Raw genomic sequence first — 16,381 nt, 5'->3', positions numbered from 1 at the left:
AGTTCAAATGAAGGGCCTAATTCCATTCCTATTAAAATATAAACAGCCACATTCCCATTAAGTCCAGTAGGATTAGTATACTGAGCCTGAATTAGAGTCCATACTGGATCCTAAAATCTATATGTGTGGAAAATGTAATGAAAAAGCAGACAATTAATGTTTTATTTTACTTCTAGATCTAAGAGGAGAATAGGCAGAAAAATGGACTACATTTGGGCTGCTCCTCCAGAAACAAAGATTTAGTTACTTTTTTGTCTTCTAAATCATTGACATTAGTGCCAGCAGCCCAGATTCAAGTCACAGGTGAATAAAAGGCAAGTGGAGCTGCGCCTGTGCTCTTTGATTGTTCACAAAAACCTGTGCTGACAAAACAGCTGATGGAGGATAGCATCCTCCATTGAGAGTGCACCCCAAGTGCCATTTGCCTGCCACATACCAAGCACGGTTGTTAGCAACAGGGCTAATTTTGCTGTGTTTCCTGTGTCAACTTCTCAGTGCTTGCCTGGAATTGACACTGGCTGTTCTCAGCATTCCTCTGGCAAGCCCTGAAAAACCACGTCAGCTGGAAAGAGCAAGGAGAAATGCAGGGAAGATATGTGTGGAAGCTGCAAAAGATCTCTGCAGCTGTATCTAAACCTTCACCTCTGTGAGCACTTCCAACCCCTGTGTCCAGATAAATGCTGTGCCCTCATCCTGATGCGTTCCTTAGGTAAGGTCTGAGCACATTCCTGCCCCTTCTCTTATCTTCCTGTGTCTTAGTTGGAAAGGAAACTTGGCTGTACAGAATGGCCAGAGCAAAAGGCATCCTTGGGTTAGTTCTTGACCTGTTCATCTGGGGAAGCCAGGGTCCCAAGGCAGGCTGTGACGCTTGCTGCAGTGCTGCTAGTTTGAATGTCCTTTGAAATAACTAGGCAAAGCTGACTCTGGGGTTTGCAGTTAAAGGCTGATTTACACCAGTTTATACCTCCCTTGGGACTGACCTGAGCTACAGGACCAGGTGTCCAAGAATGTGGCTAATAGCAAACTTGTCCAACACTCTGGTTGCTCTGAGAAAATTGAAGGGACATGCACTCCTAGACAACAGCTCTTGCATGTGTATGGCCACCAGTTAAGTACATTTTAATGTATGGTCTCTCTGGGATTTCTGGGGAGCTCGAGCAGAATTGTGCTTGTTGACGGTGTTTCTTCTCCCGAGGAAGTAGAGCAGCTCTGCACTGTCCCCAGCCTCAGTCTGACACAACTTGCTGACCCACAGTGTTTCTGCTGCTTCTCTGAAGGACTGATTTTATGTACAGTTGTAGTGCTTTTAACTTATTTTGTGATGTGGCTTGTGTTCTGTGGGTCTTTGGATAAGCAGCTGCTGTGATTTAACCAGTTTGTTCCACAGCTCCCAGTCATCTTCACTGCTGCTTTATTTTTGTGTCATTCAGGGGCTCTCCTCTGCCTTGTATGCAAATCTTTGACTCTTTTGGTGTAGGGATTGTTTTGTTTTGGTTCTTGTTTTGTTTGCTGAGCATCTTGTGCAGCTCACTTACTGAGGCACTGGGTTTCGCTATAGAGCAACAACAGTATCAACCATGGTAATGAAGTACCAAGAATCAGCAATACTCCAAAATGGAAAACAGAAACATACTGCTTTTGAATCTTGAATGAGAGAGCAACGATGTGAGAGACTTAAGTCCAGTCAAGCCCAAAGGTATCATTCCCAAGGCAATGCATTCTACCAGCATGGCACTTGTTAAAAACTGGAGTTATCACAAAGGTGAAAATACAGCATATCTTGGGTCACATCTCTGATGTTTGTGATTTGCCCAAGGTCAGGGTAACGCTACCCTCTCTTAACCCCAGGCTGTTTGTTCTCCTTCTCTTTGATTGAGGGGCAGGATTTTACTTGAGGACCTTAGATATCTCTGGACACAAGCGATCTACTCCATGGTTGGGTTTACTCTCTCGAGGGGCTGTAAGGGTTTGCCTTCTTCCAAAGGCTACATAACTACTAGCACACTGAAGCAAACCCAGCTCCTGATTCATTTTACTTTCCCCATTCTAAACGTTCCCGTTCGGGTCAGGAAACGAACAGAACGGCACGGTCTGGAGGCTCGGGGCAGCCGGCATCACCTCCATCCCATGGGAGCGGCGGGGGCTCTGCGGCCCGGCCCCGGGGTGGTGCCGGCGGTGTGTCCCGCCCCGCTCACCTGTGAAGGTTGGACGGCCGCGCTGCTCCCGCTCCGGATCCAGCCCGTTCCTCGGAGGATGAACGCATCGAGGCTGCCGGCCGAGCCTGGCAGGAAGGTGAGAAGGGGCTCTCTCCGTTGGGAAGGGCTGGTTGGGGCCGGCGGGCAGAGGCCAGGTGGGTCTCCTGCGCTTGGGGAGCGGGGAGGTCAGAGCCAGCCGGGACCGGAGCCTGGCTGCAGCGGATCCAGGTGGAGGTCTGTCTGCCTGCTGCGGCTGAAGCCCGGGCCCGTCCAGCTCAGCTCAGTTCGCCGGGAGTTGTGCTCAGCCAAATGCATTAACCACCCGAGCGGTATTTGCTGTGCAAATAATTCCCATGCAACAATAAATCGATGGGGAACAGTTGTGTTACTGAAGTTGTAGCAAGTGAATAACAAGCTGATGAAGAGGAAATGACCGGTGAAGTGTTGCTTGGGGACTTTTTGTTGGTGCTGTGAGTTGCTCTTTTTGACTCTGAGTGTTGTGAAGTAGGTGGTTCACTCCTACTCTGAAGCAAACCAGAGAGCTTGATGGAGAGCAGGAGACGTTTAGGCTTTGTAAATGTGATGTGATCGTTGTTGCCCTACAAATTTTGCTTTAAACTGCTGGCATCCGACCAGCATCCTGCCCAGAGTTCTGCTCCTTGAGGGGATTAACACTAACACATAACGGCATTGCTACTGACCAAAGCATGTGTCTGTGTTTCTGTATGTTACTTTTCCTCTTCAGAGCCAAAGGGTATCTGTGTGTCTCAAGAATGTGCTGATCTGATCAGTTCTATGCTAGGCCATTTTAGGGAAAACAACTGCAGGTGTCTCTCCTGGAGGGAATCTGCATCCCAGAGTACTCTGAGGCAGCCTCTGGCTTGGGCTTCTGCCCGTCAGCACCAATGTGCAAAAGCTCAGGACTGCACGTTTACCTGCCCCAGGGGAGAGAAACAGCTGCAGACACAGGAGGTGGGAAGTGCAGCCCTGCCTCACTCCTGCAGGAAGAGCTGGAGGTGAAGAGCAACGGAGGGCCCCTGACTTTCTGCAGTCTGCCAAGCAGTACTTAGACCAGCACAGGCTGCTAGTGGAAGGGCAAATGCTCTGGGGTCCCTCTTCAACACTGCTTCCTTGAGCAGTTTTGGTACTGGGCTTCTCTGTGACTCAGTCTTCCCCCTTGCAAAATACCCATAAGGCAAAGTATTCTATGTACTTATGGTGAAAACTGAGAGAGCTGCTGTTGTTCAAGCCAGTCAAATATGCCTGTGAAAGAAGACCACATTTGCTCAAAAGTTTCACGATGTGATCGTCCCAGCAAAGCCATTCAGTTTGAGCAGTATCTGCCCGAAAGCATCTTATTGTAGTGTGATATTTAGTGTACAAACACAGAATTTAGTATGCAAACACATACAAACATAATAAATTACAAAATAAATAGCCACAACGTTATATTTCGAAGTTATGAAATAGAAGAGTTTTGAGCAGAGAAAAGAAATACAGGACTTGATTTTGCTTTCTAGCTGAACTAGAGGAAACTATTTGCTTTCAGTGGGTTACTCTTGTTTACACTGGTGTGAGAATTCTCATATAGCTGTGGGCCGAAAGATACATTCTGCTCTTCCTCGGGCAGAAGGAATAACCCTCACTCTTGTATTTAACATCTTCCTTTTTTTCCAAGCAACGTCATTTCTTGTGTTGTCGATGAGTAAAAGCATGAGGTAAGCATTTGATAATTTGTTATTACAGAGCTGCATTTTTTCTTGGTTCGGTTTGGTCAGCTGTTGTTTTGTTTTCTTTTCAACAAAATAGAAGCATGCATAGAAGGCTTTCATTCTAGCTACCGTGATCATTTTTTCCCTCGTACCTATTTTGAGTTACAAACACAGCATCTAGTCTGACTAATTTAAATTAATATTTAGGTATTTACTTTGCTCTCATTTGGGCACGCATGTTAGTTTTTAGTGTAGTTTTGAAATCCATTGGACCAGTATGAAAGGGCTGAGAAACTGTTGAGCCTCCTCAGAGCCTAGTAAATTTTTTTTTAGATATACAAGCTTATTTGTACCTTCTTAAACTGGTTTCACAGCAAAAGAACCAAGAACAGAGGTAACTGTCTTCAAAAGCTGGCTGTAAAGTACCAGATTTTCTGTAAAATGTGACCTCCGAAATAGTATGTCCTTACTGCAATGAACTCAGATTTGCAGATGTTGCTTCCAATAGCACCAACATAAGCTTACCAATCTACTTGTAGCATGGGCTTAATGTTGAGAGTGAAGCCTGTGACTGGATTTGGAAGGGATGCAAAGTTTGCAGGAGGGGAATTGCAGGTGTAAATAGCACAGAGAGTGTGCATCTCTTGCTTTTTACTGGAAAAACAGACAAGGTTACACAGATGTTCCGCTGACGTCTTCCAGAATCACTCATACACTCAGTCACTGTGCTGAAATTAGTCCTTTAAGGAACTGGTTTCCTGTACAGTGTAAAATTTGTTGTACATTTGCAATTAAAGCCAGTGAAGGATCTTTAATAGTGGAGAAGTGGGTGCATATGCCTATCTTCCAGTGGCTCTGGCTGAATGCTGAGGCCATATGAAATACACAATTCTATGGGCAGAATCTGCATCACTACCTTACCTGTACCTCCTGTAGTTCCCTGGTTGAATTAGCACATGCTACTTAGAGTAAAATCTTCCATGTTAGTGGACATAAGTCAGGATAAGTAAGCTATAAGACATGGTTCAAGGATGTATATATGTGCATTACGTGTTCCCTCTCTGCCCTGATCAATAAATCTATGGCTGTCTTCTCACAGGCAAGATACAGCAAGAGCACTGATATTAGAAGGGAATCTTTACCTTGCCTCTCCATTTCTTCACCTGTTCTAGCTGCAGACAGTCATCCTATTCCTCTGCATCCACTTACTTTGCCTCACTCTCTGCTCATACTGGTCATCACTTCCATGTTCTGTTCCTCAAAGTTCCTCCTGCTGTCAGACAAAGCAGCCACTCTCCTTTCTGCAGCCTTTTGGCTGTCCATGCAGTTCTCTGTCTTGTAGCCTTCCCTCCTCTCAAGCATTCTAGCACTCTGCACAGGCAATTTCGTTCCTTCTGTGGTGATTCTTCCCCATTAGCCAACGAACAGTAGAACAGAACAGGGAGAGATACTCAACAGTTGCATTTAGTCAAAATTTTCCAGAGATGTGACTTACACTCTATTCCTGCCATTAAATCTCTGACAGGTATCGTGCCCAAACACAGGAAGTCCACATGAGAACAAGCAGGTGCCTGCAGTGCCGTCTAGAATAAATAGCAAAATTGAAACATCTCAGTAAGAGTTTTTTCTAAATCTTTGGTGTGGCCCACAGCAAGAAATTCAGAAGCTTCTGCTAGAACCCCCAGATCCTTTTCCTCCATGCAGCTTTCCAGCCCCTCTGCCACAAACCTGTAGCAGTGAGTGGGGTTTTTGTGCCCAAAGTTCAGGACCCAGCATTTGGTCTTGTTGCACACTGGCCTCAGCCCACCAATCCTGCCTATGGATTTTACAGGACGGGTTCATCTGTATGTGCAGGACGTGAGCCATAACTTTGTGAACTTAGGCAACAAGTGGGGAAAAGACTACTGAGAGAAATGTGATTGCTAGGGCCAGAACAGACAGGCTCTCTATGGTAAAGCCATAATTTGTTCTATAGGTTGGTAATCTCAGACTGGTTCTTGATGAATGACTGAATGTCCATATTGACACAATGACCCGTGGAATGGACTGGCACTAGCAGGGCATCAAGTAGTCTCCTTATGCTGATGCATTTTGCCTGTGAAGCCATCACTCCTGTGGTAATGAGTGAACTGGTCTCTGATCATCACGAGACTGCTTTTGGAGCACCAGGAAGTGAAATGAAATGCTCAGAGCATGTTGTTTGTCATCACAGTACTTAGACCAATCATTCTTCATGTTTCTAGTGTATTTACAATGCTTATTTAAAACCAGAGGGAGGAAGAGGGACCAAACATCAAGTGATGCTCCAGGGAATGGAAAGATGTATACAGACATACTGTTTGGTAACTGGATGGTTGGGTAAAGGTGGTGTTAGGCAGTCAGCGCAGAGACTGGATGACAGTATCAGTTCTTGAAGGATTTAACAGGTGCCATGGGAAACAGAGGAGTTTAAACTAAATTGCAGCAAAGACTTAAGAACCGTGGTTGGTTTTCACCAAGGTCTGTGACACTTCACTGTTGAAAGCCAAGAAGGTGTGCACGTTCCTATTGGACTCAGCCTGATGGTCTCTCTAGGACTGGCTGCAGGGGCTGGTACTTACTGCATGTACAAGCTGAAGATGAAGGATCAGCTCTGAGCCCTGATTGAAAGGCAGCGTTCATAGCTGTTGAGCAGTCCTGGCCTTCTTCCTACACCTGTGGTAGATGCTGTGTGGCTCCAAACTCGCACCTGCAGTCCCACAAAATAACTGACGCTCACTTGCAATGGCTAAGAGAAGTAAGCGCGGCCGGATCTTTCTGCAGGAGCACTTTGGAGAGAGCTTTAGCAATCAAAGCAATTGACAGAACGGGGCCGAGGGGACCGGACGGGGCCGAGATCGCTGACAGCGGTGGGGCGGCCCCAGAGGGGAGGGAGCGGCGGTGTCGCTCCGCCGGGCGGGCGCGGCGACGGCAGGGAGGCGTTGCGGGAGAGGTGGGCGCCGTACGAGCGGAGCGGCCGGGGCAGAGCTGCAGGCTGGGCGGCGGCGGGGGGTGGTGCCACGGGCAGCGCGGCGCAGGGCGGCGGCCCCGCAGCCCCGGCGGGCGGCAGGTGGGAGCGGGCCGGAGCCGGCACTGAGCGGAGCGGGGCGGGGGAGGGATGGGCTGCGCGCCCAGCATCCACGTCTCGCAGAGCGGCGTGATTTACTGCCGGGACTCGGACGAGTCCAATTCCCCCCACCAGACCACCACCATCTCGCAGGGTGCCGCCACCCTGCACGGCCTCTTCGTCAAGAGCGACGCGGCCGACTCCATCCCCGCCGTCCTCGCCTACCAGAGCCGGCAGCCGCCGCCCTGCTCCGGCCCCCGCCGCAGGGAGCCCAGGGCGCCGCGCTGCTGCGGCATCGAGGCGGAGACCCAGACCAGCAGCACCAGCCTCAAGGTGAGCGCGGAGCGGAGCGCGGTGGGAGTGCCGTCCCGGCGCTGGGGTGCTGCTGTCCCCGCTGACTCACCGCTCCCTGCCCATCCTGTAGAACCCCGGGGCTGGGAGCTGCGCGGTCGGATGGGAAGGGCTGCTCCCGGCGTTGCAGTGGGTGGCGGGGAGCGGGCGTCCGGGAGAGGACCATGGGTTGACAGAGATGCGCCTCCTGGATGCTGAGCTCTTCCCTAAGGAGCTCTGCCGTCCTTATCCGCACGGCCGGCAGCCGCAGGGCTTTCGCAGCGGGCGGACAGCGGCCGTCTGTCCGCTCCACTTCGAGCCGTCGTGGCGGAGGCAGCGGACGGCCAAGGGGCTGCCCCGGGATGGGGCGCTGACTGACGCACCGCGTGCTGCCTGCGTGGTGGGCACTGCTCTCCCTGCGAGTTCCCTGTAGGGTTCTGTTTTGCAGCATCGTCCCGCTCCAAAACTTGCTCGCAAAACAAGCGGTGTGGTGATCCCAGCGGCACCCCGGGGTGCTCCTCCTCACTCGTATTAATAAAGCCAGGTATCGTGCCATAAAGTCGTTCTCTGGGATTAAGCAGATCCTAGTACTCGGTTATAATTAAGAAATTAAGAGATTAGGTAAGCTTAAAATGTACTCTGTAATTAAAAATATAAATCAGAAAGCATCTGATGAAAACATAGGTTAGGTCACAGAAAAAAGGACCAGAACAACTGAACCCCCTTCATGCCATGAAGTAAAAATATTACATTTGTTGATTTTTTTTTCCACTCAGAGTGGGATGCTTCTTGAGATAAACTACAGCTTTTCAAGATGCAGAATAAAAAATAATTGCACAAAGTAGAAATGATTGCATAGTTCTTTACGCTGAAATCTGGAAGGAGGTTCTGAAATTGGTAATACCATTTTTTGTTCTTAGGGGTTGTTTATACTTTGTTTACATTTTTTGCTGTTACACCATGTGCTCTTGTAGGCAAATGTACGTCAGCTTTCTGGTTGTCAGAAGGGAATGTATTTCAGATGTCTCTGAGCTTCGTAATTGGCACCCAAATGTCATGGCTTCAGTGTTTTGCACAAGTGCGGGGACCCATGCTCAGGGAGATGGTGCGGTTCAACTAAGAACTTCTTCAACGATGCAGTGGAAAACTTTCCATCTTACATGAGTTAAGATCTGTAAAATATTCTGCACTATTTTAAAACCAAGTCAGAGCTCCCCATTTCTGTTACCACTCCTCCTACTATTTCCTCTGGGACAGTATGTTCTTTTATGACAAAAACGAGGTCCAAATATTACAGAACTATCACAAAGGCAAAGCAGTATTTGGTATCTGGCTGTAAAAGAGCATGGAACTACAGTTCTTCAATTAGATAACAAAATGTACTAACATTTAAAAAGTTTTCTTTATTATAGAGATCATGTGTCTAGCAATACCTGAAGGCTTCAGCTGCTACAGAGCTTGGTTGGTTTTCTCTGAACTGAAAAACTGCCATCCCTTGCCCATGTTTAATTCTTAATGATTCCATGATTTATGTATTATCCATGGCCAACTGGTAATCATGATGTACATGAAGCTCCTGCACACAGTAGATGTAGTCTTCTGTGATGAGTTGACTGCAATACCAAATCCTACTTGCAAACAATGCAAACAGTGTCATGGTTGTAAACTATCAACATCTCAAACCTTCCATTGACTTTTATGAAGATATGATGTACTTAATTTGCTCAATTGAAGGCTAATGTGAGATGATAGTGAATAGTATTTGCTTGATCCATTGCCTAAATATCACCAGTTTTGAAATGCAGCAATACCAGCTGTTCAGCAGGAAGAAGAGGCTTCTTGGATTTCTTTGGTGATTTGAAAAGGTAATTAAGTATTTTCACAGTGGACAAAGAATGCAAATGCTTATTTTTATTATGGCCAGTACAGATACTGAGCAAAAGTATATGCATAGAGGGACGCTTCTTGCACACTGTGGTACTTAAGCATTGGCCAGAGGACTACAAGAACAAACAAGCTTCACAGCTCTTATCACTAAAGCATAGCAACAAATGGGAAAGCATAACAAACAAACAACTCCATAGACTTTCATTGATTGATTACTTTATCCTCTTCTTGAAATGACGGAAAACTTCTTTGTGGAAGAAAAAAATGTGTTTATGCACCTCCCATGGAAGTCAGTTGCAGTGGAAATAGCTTATGACAATTTTCAGGCATTTCCATATCAAAACAGAATCAAAGCTCAGGAACAGAAAGAAATGAAAGGGACCAGTATCTCTAATACTGTTTCATGAGAGGAGACCTTGTTGCTCTCTTCCAGTATAGGAAAGGTGCTTACAGCAAGAGTGGGGTTGGTCTCTTCTCACTGGTGACAGGTGATAAGACGAGGGGAAATGGCCTCAAGTTGCGCCAGGGTAAGTTTAGGTTGGATATCAGGAAAAACAGCTTTACAGAAAGGGTTGTTAAGCACTGGAATGGGCTCCCCCGGGAGGTGTTTGAGTCACCATCCCTGGATGCGTTTAAGAGCCATTTGAATGTGGCGCTCGGAGACATGATTTAGCGGAGGGTTGTTAGAGTTAGGGTGCTATGGTTAGGTTGTAGTTGGACTTGATGATCTTTAAGGTCTTTTCCAACCTGAGCGATTCTGTGATTCTACGTTAAGTTCTGATGTGGAAACACTGAGGAGATGATCCTCCTCAATGTATCAAACACGTAGCTTTTCTGATATACTTATCAGAAATGATGCAGCTGTCAATTACAAGTCTGAGGACTTCAAAGTGCTATGGAGAGCACTGAGAAACACAGGTACTGACAGAGCTGTCCCAAGGTCCACAGGCCCTGGTGGAATGCAGCCCTATGAACTGCCTTGATCTAGAGTACATTTCTTCTCTTTAAAGAAGTATCATGTTCAAGACTGCAAAAAGTCTGTACTGTAGTACTTGCACTTCTTGTTTTGTTTGAACTGTACTACTGTGTAACTACTGGCAGGTAGTACATTCTGTAGTATGTGGGATGTGTCTGGCACAGAGTAAGCTTGAAAAACAAAGCTCTAGATAACACCAGGAGAAGCTGTCCTGCTCTGTGACTTAGTGTGACAATCAGTTCAAAACTTGATTTGACATCTAAGACATCACGGTTCTCTTGAGCGTAACTGTGAGACTGCAGAGCTGGGAAATGGAAATTAGGGGTGATCTGAGTAGCAATGGTATGTTGGAGCTATGTGACAGTGCAGGCTATTTTCAATTTAGCTCAGCTGGTCTGTGAGAGGTGCTGGCTGGAATAACTCTTGCCATAAAAAAAAATAGGTTGCTAATTGAGAAGTGCTTTCCTTGGACTAAGCCTAGACTGCTTATAGGAGCACGCTGAAGTCACTTTTGCCAAGATTTGCCACTCCATATCTGACCTTTTCATTATCATTTTCATTTAGCACTTAACAAGTGCTGTGGTTGTACTCTTACACACTGACAGTGGAAGTGTGTAGACTGAAGAATGGAGAGAACGGTGTTGTCAGAAAATAAGCTGCTTGGCAAAGGAAAAAGAACAATCTGACAGGTTAGATTTACTTGGCAATGAGTCACACAACATTCTGGACTTTGAGAACTATTTTAGGTGATAGACATTTTTATCATTTTATATAAAACGTGCCTGTTTTTTGTTCCTTTGTTTCCTTTTTCCTTAGCTGGTATAGGAAATGTTCTGTAAAACTGTAAGAGATCAATCTGACTCATTCATTCGGACACGGAATCAACAGTCATCTCCAGATGACTTCACCCCCGTAAGTCTTTAAGAGCCCAAAGTAACCAAGTAATGGTGGCACCTGTTTCCTACATTGCACCATTTGCTATGTGCAAAATAAGACTCTGATTGTTTGAGGAGTCTGATTTGGATCATTTGTCAATTTCTAATATGCTATGACAGCGCTGAATGCAGAGGAGAAGGGTTTCAAACTGACCACACAGGTGAAAGAAGTCATGCAAACTGAGACGCTATGCAATGCATCCTGAGAATAATGCATGTTCTTGGGATGTAGAAGGTAAACTTGAATCCCCGCAGTTGATAATATCTTCCTGTTTCTGTGTGCTTAATGATTGCTAGGGTGTCATACAGAAAATGGGTGCATCATTTCCCTTCTTCTCTCCTTGAGGAGACGAATATCCTAGCAAGCTATATCATACTAACAATGCTGACTGGTTTAGAAAGTGAAGTAACTTGGCAGTTTTAGGCTGTACAACCAAACCTCACACCTGCTCTGCAGGTACTCTAACCTGAAAAAAAAAAGTGGCAAAAAAAAGTGGTTTTGTTTGGCAAAAGTGCCAAACAGCTAAAGTAAACCCTTCCTTACAGATGGCTTCTCGACATCCATCATCAGTTTGCCCTGTTGCTGTAATGGGTGTCTAGGTACCAGCCTCTCCACTGTGTCTGATCCTCTTGAGGGTTTTTCAGCTTCTCTGTTTATTTCAGGCAGGTTGCTGTATCTTTTCTAGTTCCATGAGTGTGAGTGGTCCCAGATCAAGTAGCTGCACACTCAGGGGAATAAGAATTGGTGAGAGGGAGTGGTGAGACAGATGCAACGTGGAGCCAGGAGTGAAAAAGGAGACATACTTCAGGCTTCATTTTCCTCTGATGTCACCTGCGGTGCTGACAGATTTCAGGGTATTTTGTTTTTGTAGACCATTCTCTGCTTGTATCTCCTGGCTACCTGTTGATCTCTCCTCCTTTTCCAAAGGCTCAGCTCTGTCTCAGGCTTATTTAGTGAAGCCCAAAGTGAAGGATGCACATTACAGGTGAAGCTTGTTGGTGTTTCTTTAATGTACGTATAACTTCTCTGAAATTTCCTTTGACGAAGGTTTTCTGTACCTGTGTGGTTGCTAGGAGATAGCATGTGAAGTGTTTTGTGGTGTAGCAGAGTTTGCCTCTTTTGGGGGATTGCTGTCATGGTAACCAGGCCCAGAATTTTCTGGACTTCAAAATAAGTCAATGGTAGTGTCATCAATTTACAAGCAATGAGCCGATAATGTTCCAATTAGAAACTTTTATTAATTGTAGCGGGTAAAACAAAAAGGCAATTCAGCGCTGGGCGACAGGGGAATCCTCGTTCCTCCAACTGCCGCGCCTTCCCGCCCCTTGCAACTTCTTTTGTAAGGTCCATCCCGAGTGTATTGTCCTTTAATTGGTCGGTCGTGATCGTTCCACTTGGTGTGTCGTTCCTTGGTTGGTCCTTCCGTGAAACTTTGTATCCATCGGGGCGCGCTTTGCCTGTAACTATGCAGAGTACACAATCTACCCATAAAATTAGAGTGTTCTGCAACCCTTGTGGCCTCCATATTCCACCATCACATCCCGGTCCTAATGAACAAGCACTCCACCACAATGCTACCACATCCCGGTCTTAATGAGCAAACATTTTATCACAGTAGCCAGGTTGTGGCTTCAGAAAATCATCTGTTGCCTTTTCAGATGTATAAACATAGAGCGCACTGTGGTATGCAGCATGTGTGTTTGAAATGCACTGTGTTGTGGTTGAGGGCATAAGTTTGCAGCAGCGAGTGCTACACAATGATATCTTGTGTGTTGCTGTCTCCCTCTGGCCCAGTTTAGGAGCTGCATTTCTAGCCCAGCAAGGCACCTGTCCTGCAGGGCTGCAGCAGCTGGCTGTGCCTCGCTGCTCTGTGGGATGGTATTTGGTGGCAGTTCTTACAGGTGATGAAGTACAGCGAGCTCATTCTGTAGGAGCTCTTGCTTCTCCCCAAAACACCGCAGTGCTGTGGGCTTCTGGGCCTTGAGCCATCTTTGCTTCTGGGTGAGGAAAAAGCACATTATCCACCAGTATCAGGTGGTTTCATAGCATGGGAGAGAGGCTGCAGAGATGTGGGCCCTTATGACTGCAGCCTACCAAATCCCAAGTAGGCCCACAGGGATTCCATAGAACCCTGTGGAATCCTGGTTTCTTCCTGGTTCCTGAGGGTTCATAGGGTGTGAACATGTGCATAAATATTACAACATTATATTTAAATGAGGAATACAAAGAAATGGCTGTTAATTGAGGGACTGTGCATAGGCAGAGTCAATAATGTCCACTGTGAGGTGGGGAAATGAGATGAAATGGGCAGAAAGGAGCTTTGCAGCACTGTAACTATTGGAAAACAAGCTATTGAACAGCTGTTTATAAGCCTAGGACAAATTGTGCTCTCTGCCAGTTTGCATGTGGAGCTGCAACCTGTTAGATTTAATTACAACATATTTGTTTATTTTTGGAGGAGCCGTGTCTGATTTCCTTCTTATTTTACAAACATTTTAATCAAAGTAGTGGTATACTTACCAGTGGCACATGGTCTAGTACTATTAAAAAATAAGCTTAGTTTAATGTGGATTTGGGCATGAGGCCTATTAAGTTAACTTCGGAGCTGCTTCCAGCACTCCTTTTTCCTTTTCCTTGGAGGTCAACAGTTTTGCTACAAGAGCAGCAAAAGGGCTTTTTGTTTCCCATGTTACTGGTGTAGATGTCTTCTGGAAGGCATTGTGAACCTGAAAGTTGTCAGCAATCATTCTTGTCTTGTAGTTATGGCTAGTAATCATTGCGTCTGATTAAAGGCCACGACTCACCAAGCCACTATGGGGCCAGAAAACCAAGGAGTCTCTTTTAGAAGAGCAGAAAAATGGAACTTAAAATTTCCTGTTTATTTTCAAAGTGAAGCAGATTTCTTTTGAAACTCTGTCAGAAGCTTTCCTCAGGGTTGGTGATAATATAGCAGTTAGGCCACCTTATGGAGAACAGACACTCACGTTCAGTCCTCTGGTTTCAAACAGTGCGTCCCTTGCCTCCTGAAGCTTTGACAGTAGTGGATTTCTCCTTCTGTATGTCTGAGACAGCTTCCCTGAAATCCACCATTTGCAAAGAATTCTGTCCTGCTTATTCCCTTGTGTCGCAAAGACTTACCTAAGCAGTTGCTTAATTACTTTGGAAAATAACACAGACTTTCAGGAGAAAGTGTTATGTTCTATCTCAGAATAAAACTGTTCAGATGCATGATATAGTTAGGTCTCTGTTTATGTGCTGAACTGTGTTGTGACTCATGGAACCAGTGAGTTAATGGATGCACAGCACCTTTTTGCAGCCTATCTTCAAGCTACTTCACCTCACAGAACACAGTGAGGAAAACCATGATGACAAAAAGTCTCAGAAGGTCTGATTTCCTAAGTTCTTGTGGACTTGGTGAGGTGCGGGCTCAGAGACAGTACTGAGCAGAACAGCCAGAGCATCCAGTTAGCACTGCCTTTAGAGAGAATGAAGGACCTGCTTCACTGTCTTTGTTCTGGGGTAGGGTTCATAGAATCACAGAATGGTTTGGGTTGGAAGGGACCTTTAAGATCACTTAGTTCCAACCCCTTGCTACCAGCAGGGACACCTCCCTCTAGACCAGGTTGTTGGTTCCTCTAGACCCCATCCAACCTGGTCTTGAATGCTTCTAGGGAGGGGGCATCCACAGTGTCTCTAGGCAATCTATTCCTGAGTTTCATCACCCTCACAGAAAATAATTCCTTCCTGATATCTAGTCTGAATTTATCCTCTTCCAGACCAAAAGCATTTCCCTTCATCCTCTCACTACATGCTCTTATGAAATGACCCTCTGCAGCTTTTCTTCAGGTACTGGTAGGCCACTATAAGGTTCCCGTGGAGCCTTCTCCAGGCTGAAGAGCCCAGCACTCTCAGCCTGTCCTCACAGGGGAGGTGCTTCAGCCCTCTGATCATCTTAATGCCCTTCTCTGGGCCCACTCCAACAGCTTCATGTCCTTCTTGTGCTGGGGTCTCCAGAACTGGACACAGTACTCCAGGTGGGATCTCACAGGAGCAAAGTAGTGGGGCAGAATCACCTCCCTAGACCTGCTGGGTTGGAGGCACAGAAGGATCAGAGGAAATTGTAAGGGAAGAGCTGGAATAGCTCGGTGTTCTGAATACTGCAGAGCTTGAGGGGATTTGCCCCAGGGTACTGAAGGAATTAACAGATGTTATAGCTGAACCCTTCTTAACAGTGTACTGAAAGTTGTGGGAGTCTGGGGAGGTCCCTGCTGGCTGGAAGGTGGCAAGTCTTACACTCAGCTTCAAAAAGGGTGTGAGAGAAGACCCAGAAAATTACAGACCTATCAGTTCAACTTCTGTCCCTGGAAACGTTATGAAGTTAGTCTTGGAAGATGCTGAAAGCCATTTAAAGAACAAAACTACTATCAGGCATAGCCATAATGGGTTAGTGAAGGGAAAACCCTACCTTAGTAATCTGATCTCCTTCTGCAATGAGCCCTCACACACAGTGGATGAAAGGAGGCAGCAGGTGTATTCTGTCTGTATTTTAGTAAGGCCTTTGATTCGTCTCTCACAGCGTCCTTCTGGACAGACTGTCCCACTGTGAGATAAAGAAGTTCATGCTGCCTTGGGTGATGAAGTGTCTCAATGGTAGAGCACAAAGGGCTGTAGTGATTGGGGCTACATCTGGTTGGATGACAGTCACCAGCTGTGTCTGGTGTCCATTCTAAGGCCTGTCCTGTTGCACATTTCAGAGTGCAGTGCACCCTCAGCAATGACACTGAACTGGGAGGGGCTGTTGCCTCCCTGTAGGGAGGAGAAGCGTTGTAGAGAGATCTAGAGATGTTGAGCATTGAATAATCATCATGAGCATGAAACTCAACAAAGAAAAAGGATGGATGCTGCACCTGGGGCAGAGTGATGCTGTACACAAATGGGAGACAAATGGAGAGTAGCTTAGCAGGAGGGGATCTGGGGCTGCTGGTGCCAGCAGTTCAGCCTGAGCCAGCAGTGTGCCCTGGCAGCCAAGGGGCAAATCATGACTTGGAGCACATTATCACAGCACAACCACGTGGTCAGAAGAGTGGTCTCACTGCGTTCAATGTTGGTGCAACATCACCTTGAATACTGTGTGCAGTTCTGGGCTACACAGTATAAGAAGGGTCTTAAGGTCCCTGAAAATATCTAGAGAAGGCAATAAAGCTGGTAACTGTATTGGAAGACATGAAACATTTCCTAGTGAGGTGGTTGTGCCACATGG

The 16,381-nt window shown here is 46.3% G+C and overlaps 1 protein-coding gene across 7 annotated transcripts in view; it reads left to right on the top strand.

The window, feature by feature from the left end:
- Positions 1 to 1,917: 1,917 nt before the first annotated feature.
- PDE8B (phosphodiesterase 8B) overlaps positions 1,918 to 16,381 on the top strand; it is a 70,216-nt gene continuing 55,752 nt past the window's right edge. For 2 of the 7 annotated variants that reach the window (XM_085528758.1, XM_015848637.3), the window contains exon 1: positions 6,957 to 7,325. In XM_085528758.1, the coding sequence (XP_085384884.1) occupies positions 7,044 to 7,325 (282 nt within the window). In that variant the 5' untranslated portion in view covers positions 6,957 to 7,043. Of the gene's footprint in view, positions 2,293 to 6,881; positions 7,326 to 16,381 lie in introns of those variants that run through there. The other 5 variants (XM_085528757.1, XM_085528755.1, XM_085528756.1 and 2 more) reach the window with 5 other exon arrangements.

The sequence above is a fragment of the Coturnix japonica genome, chromosome Z, assembly GCF_054131305.1.
Source record: "Coturnix japonica strain WE chromosome Z, WE-NBRP24, whole genome shotgun sequence".
NCBI lineage: Eukaryota > Metazoa > Chordata > Aves > Galliformes > Phasianidae > Coturnix > Coturnix japonica.
Note: the sequence above shows the minus strand (reverse complement) of the source record. Positions and strands in the feature narration are given on the sequence as shown.